Below are 5607 nucleotides of genomic sequence, written 5' to 3' on the forward strand. Positions count from 1 at the left end.
ACATCTCCTACACCTCTGACATCTCCTACACCTCCTACACCTCCTACACCTCCTACATGGACACAACACACAACCCTAATCCTAACCCCACCACAGAGAGTCACACACATGAATCAGTGAGACAGAAGCTGCTCCGGTAAACTCTGAACTCTGATCAGTTTCTGTCTCCTGTTCCATCACTGAGGTTCATGTTCCAACATAAAGTCCTGCAGCTCTGAGGAACCAGAACATGAAGGAGGAGACAGAACTTTGAGACATCTTCTGTCAGCAGGACAGTTAAGTTATAAAAAGAAAAAATGATTTATTTTGCCAAAATATAAACCTGGAACCAACATGTTTCCTCAGATTTTAAACCCTGGAACTAATCTCCTCGTCCTGCAGATGTTGAACCATCTCCATGTCTCCAGACTTTTCCTCTCTGCTCTGCTCATCAGATGTAGAAAGATGTTCCACCATCAGTAGAAAGATGTTCCACCATCAGTAGAAAGATGTTCCTCCATCAGCTGTAGAAAGATGTTCCACCATCAGTAGAAAGATGTTCCACCATCAGTAGAAAGATGTTCCTCCATCAGCTGAATGTATCTCCACCACCTGCTCCTCTGTTGTCTGGTTCTGATCCATGCTGCATGTATGTATTGATCAGAAGGTTGGGTTCTGAAGTGGTTTTGGGTCTCCACCTTGTTGTTTCTGTCCTCGGCGTCTCTCAGCAGCTTGTCTTTGTCCTCCTCCAACCACTGCAGCCTCAGAGTGGCGCCGCTGAGCTCCGCCTCCGTCTCCGCCTGCCGGCTCAGCTGTTCATTGACACAAACACTGAAATCAGTCTTTAAGCTCCACAACATGTGATCAAAGTTCTCAGCAGCTGTTCTGACCATCGATTCGTCGCTTTGAGTCACTTCTTTTAAAAACAGTCCAGGTTCTGTGCAGCTTCTTCAGTGTGAGCAGAGGTTTGTCCAATGTTAGGGGGCGCTGTGGCCTCTTACCAAAATGCCGACTGAACCCGAGTAGCACTGGGCCGTGTTCTGACATGCTGCCATACAACATGCAGCCTTGATCCTCTCGGCCGTGAAAATATCCCAGCAGCACCACAACACCGTGTGTCTGACCATCAAAAAGCGTTATCACGACTCCAGCATGACTGCAGTAGATACACCGTTAGACGGTGCACAGAACCATCGAAACTGGTGTCTTCCACGCCGAGGCGCCATGTTGTTTTGGTGTGAGCTGCTCCCACCAGATTTCATATCGGTTACATGCAGGGTCAGCTGACCTACACAGCCAGATTTCTCCAGACTGAATGACCTTTCACCCACATGTATGATAGGGTCTTCTCCCTGACACTGGTTAAAGTACATGTATGTGCATCACGGTGCATTACGAGCATGTCAGAACATTCCAAGAACTAGTAAACAGAAGTTCTGCCAGTACTAGTATTTGTCATGTCTTCATTTACAGAGAACAGCTGGATTACTGTTCTAACCAAACAACTGCTCAACAGCTGATAGTGTCTTGATTTGTGAAGTTTCATGAGCTAAAGCTTCTCCCTCAGAATGTCCCACTGAAGCTTCAGTTTTTCAAAGGCTTCACACCCTCAACACGGTGTGCTCCCTCATTCCATCTGTTTCTAGAAAAGCCCCTGGTGAGCATGACCTGGGTTCTGTGAACTCCTGATCGTGGACAGAACGAGGCGTCTGAGGAACTCTGAGCCACCAAACAGCAGTAATGACTGATGGAGCTCCTACCTTCTCCCTGCAGCAGCTCACTTCTTTCTGCAGCAGCTGCTTCTCCTGCATCCAGGTGGCCTGCTGCTGCAGCTTCTCTCTCTCCTGCTGCATCGCTGCATCCTGCAGCCGCCGCACCTGAACGCAACACAGCAGTCTGACATGAGCTTCACGTCCTGAGACAACGCTCCACATCCAGGCTGAAACTCTCCGACGGTCCTTCATCTTCTGACTTAAACAAATCTGAGCTTAGAGTTGTGATATTTAATCAAACTTATTTTATTCTCACTTCAAATAGTGACAACGGAGCGTTTGCTCGACCCAGATTCTGTAAAAACCCAAAGCTCAGGAGTCAGGAACACGACGACAGAGCTCACCGTCACCTCCTCGTCCTCCTGCTCCTTGGACACCGTCGCCAGGCGCTCCCGCAGCATCCGGACCGACTCCTGGTCTCCACGGAGACGGGCGCTCAGCTCGGCGTTGTCATTGCTCAGCTGCAGGTTCCTGCTGCTCAGATCCAGAACCTCCTCACGGTACTTGGAGTTCTGTGGAAGCACAGAGGAGATAACCATCAGGTGGATGCTGCAGCAGGTCAAAACCTGAACCAGGCGTCTGAAGGCTGAGCTCCCGTCTACTGGTTGGTGTCCAGTAAAACCAGCGTGTCTGAGGTTATCAGAGGCTATTTTAGGGGTTACTGCAGGTCACATGGTTAGTTTGATGAGTTCAGTTGAACAAAATGGAAACAGCTGTTCATGTCTGGATCCGTTCCTCTGATCAGAACCGGATCAGTGTGAAATCTGCAGATATCTGAATGGACTCTGGTCCTTTCTGTAAATGCTGTCACCTCCTTGTGCAGCCTCTCCTCCTCTTCTCTGCTCCTCTGGTGCTCCCTCTCCATCTCCTCCAGCCTCCTCCTGGTGGAGGAACAAATGTTAGCACAGCAGCAGCAACGCTTTAGTCATGACCGTCTTTACACCCGATCCGTCATCAACAATCCTCAACACAAGCTGTGCTGTGAAGCTGCAGCCTCGTGGTGCCGCTCGGCCTCCAGGCTGGTTCCTCCTGCTGATGTCAGGAGCTTCAGAGGAACGTGTTCGGCTCAAAGACTCAAAGCTCTCAGCTTCTTATTGTTCAACAGTCGAGCTCATTCAGTCCCTCATCAAGGCTCACCTGCCCAGCAACTGGTCCGTTCACGCCCCACGCTGACCCACCTGAACACACCTGCCTGCACACCTTCCCTTTATTTACTTGCTGAACCAGCGCGTTTTAAATTAACTGATATTTGAATGAACTCTGGCTTCACACTGACTCACCTCTTCTTGGCGACGTCCTCCTCCAGGTTCTGGACCTCCTGCTGCAGGACGCTCAGTCTCTCCTGCAGAGCTCCGTTCTCTGACCGGACCTCCTCCAGCTGGGTTCTGCAGCCAACAGACCGACACCAGTAAGAGAAACAGAAGCTGCAGCTGACTGATGATCAGGAGGGACAATCAGCAAATCAAAGATTTACATCGGAGGAGACAGGAAACAGGAAACAGGAAGTGTGGGATGGACTCATGCGTTTAGATGATGTCATTGGGTTAGCGGTGAGGTGAGCGTTAGCGCCGTGCAGCAGTGCATTGTGGGAGTTTCATTCAGAGCATCTCGATTAGTCTTTAAGATTTTGGATCAGGCAGTCGGTGGTTAGTCATCGTCCAGACCCGGTTCTGGATCTCTGAGTCAGTCTCATGCTCCACAAACCTGAGCGGAGCGGGCGGGTCCGAAGCCTCCTCCAGAGCCAGAACCAGCTGCTCCAGTTCCAGTAGCTGCTGCGTCAGCCTCCATTTCTCCTCATGAAAGTCCTGCTGTGTCTGGTTCTGGGAGTTCTGCAGGGCCTCCAGCTGGTTCTGGGAGTCCTGCAGGGCCCGCTGCAGCTGGAGGAGTTTGTCCTTGACCCGGTCCAACTCTGCGTCTCGGACCTCCAGCTGAGCTCTCAGCTGCAGAACCTCACTGTGACTCTCTGGAGTCTTTTTCTGCTGCTCTGCAGCCTTGCTGGTTCTGGCGTTGAGCTGGGTCCGGAGGTCCAGAACCAGGTCTGCGGTGTCGTTGAGCTGCTGGCTGAGCTCCTTCAGGTGGTCTCGGAGCGTCGAGATCTCCTCCTCCATCTCCACGATCTGGGTGGAGAGCTGGTCAGCCAGCCGGATGTAGCTCCGGTTCTCCTGGCTCAGCCGGCACACCTCCTCCTTCTCCTCGTCCAGATTGGACCGTAGCTGTGAGGTTCTGGTCTGTTCCTGCCTCAGAGCCTCCTGCAGACTCTCCTCGCTGCTCCTGCGGACGTCCAGCTCCTTAGAGACGCCGTCCAGCTGCAGCTGCAGGTTGTCCACGGCCATTGCCTGGTCCTTCAGGTCCTGGATCAGTCTGGCCCGGTCCGTCCTCAGGGAGTCCAGCTCGGTAGAGAGCCTGGAGATGGACTCGGTTTTGGTCCTCAGCGCCTCCTGCAGGTTCTCCAGCTCAGCTCTGAGGAAGGCCACGGTCTGTTCTCTGGCTCTGAGCTGCGCTTGATGCTGGGCCACGGCGCCGGAGAGGCGGCTGCAGGTTTTGGACTCGACGTGCAGTTCTGAGAGCTGCTGCTGCAGCTGCTCCTCCACAGAACTCTTCTCCGCTGCCAGACGTCTATTCAGAACCTCGTGCGACTCCAGGAAGCCGATGCTCTCCTGCAGCCGGGCCTCCAGCTGCTCCCGCAGGTCGGCTGCCGATCGGCCGGCCTCCTCTGCCTCAGCAAGCCGCTCCTTCAGGTTCCGGACTTCCTCCTGGCGCTGCTCCTCCGACCGGGCGAGCCGGTTCTCCCAGAATCCCCTCTGCTCCTGCAGCCGCTGGCGCTCGCGGTGCAGCTGGTGCAGCAGGCGGCGCTGCGACTCGGCGTGATGCAGCTTCATGTGGGCGAGCTGCTGCTGTGCCTCGTCTCTGCTCACAGGACAGGTTCTGTTGGTCTCGACTGTTTTCTGTCTTTCATGTTTTAATTCTTCACCTCAGAAGAAGCTGATTAAACTAGAACCAGACTCACTGGGCCGCTCCTCCAGAACCAACACAACAGCAGTTATTATAAATATGGGCCCACAGCCATATGATCTCTAAGAGATTAAATCCACCACATGACACATTCATCAGCCAGAAACTACAAACAGAAAGAACCGGGTCATGACAGCTGTGACTCCAGGCAAATATCACAACCTGGAACTTTGTTCTGACAGAACTGAAAGTCAAGAAGCGTCACAAAGGTTCGGTTTCTGTTCCTGCAGTTTGTGGCTCATGAAGGCATCATTGGTGGCAAAGACGACGTCTGCTCAGACCCTCGGCTGCTTCTGGGGATGTTTCACAGGAAAGTCCAATGAGATGCACTGACCATCAGCGTTCCTCCTTTAGCTCACCTGACCAGCATCACCTCCTGGTCCGTCTTCAGCTTCAGCTCGGCCTCCAGCTGCTCCTTCTCGGCGCTCAGCCTCTGCACCAGGTTCCCGATCTCTCTGGCAAAGTTCTGCTCCAGCTCGGCCCGCTCCCGCTGCGTCCTGGGAAACAAACCGGCAAAGTTCAAAACACTGAAGCGCTGCCGGAAGAACCTGAGACTAAAGCTGTGAGCTGTGATAACGACGCGTCGATGTGCAGAAACGCTGCCGGTTCTGATTTTCTACCAGCACTTAAACGCAGCACAGACCTGTGGATCACCGTCGTTTCTGCCAGTTTACGGAAAAGAAACTCACGTTTTTATTTGCTGAGGAAGCTTCTCAAGCCTCCTTCAAGCTGCAGCATAAGTATGTGTGAGATGGTTTTATATTATATACATTATAAGGTTCGGGTATTATTACACTTCTAAAAAAGCCGACTCTAGATCCAGGTGTTTTAGCCAATTACAGAC

The 5607-nt window shown here is 52.5% G+C and overlaps 1 protein-coding gene across 1 annotated transcript in view; it reads right to left on the bottom strand.

Annotated features, from left to right (window-relative positions):
* ninl (ninein-like) overlaps positions 1–5607 on the bottom strand; it is a 38847-nt gene that overhangs the window by 2846 nt on the left and 30394 nt on the right. The window contains exons 18-24 of the mRNA XM_008303392.1: positions 5123–5260; positions 3456–4658; positions 3032–3136; positions 2563–2632; positions 2096–2263; positions 1740–1856; positions 678–791 (exon numbers count right to left, since the gene is read on the bottom strand). Coding sequence (XP_008301614.1) covers positions 678–791; positions 1740–1856; positions 2096–2263; positions 2563–2632; positions 3032–3136; positions 3456–4658; positions 5123–5260 — 1915 coding nt within the window. The remainder of the gene's footprint in view (positions 1–677; positions 792–1739; positions 1857–2095; positions 2264–2562; positions 2633–3031; positions 3137–3455; positions 4659–5122; positions 5261–5607) is intronic.

The sequence above is a fragment of the Stegastes partitus genome, unplaced genomic scaffold (assembly GCF_000690725.1).
Source record: "Stegastes partitus isolate 25-593 unplaced genomic scaffold, Stegastes_partitus-1.0.2 Scaffold1996, whole genome shotgun sequence".
NCBI lineage: Eukaryota > Metazoa > Chordata > Actinopteri > Pomacentridae > Stegastes > Stegastes partitus.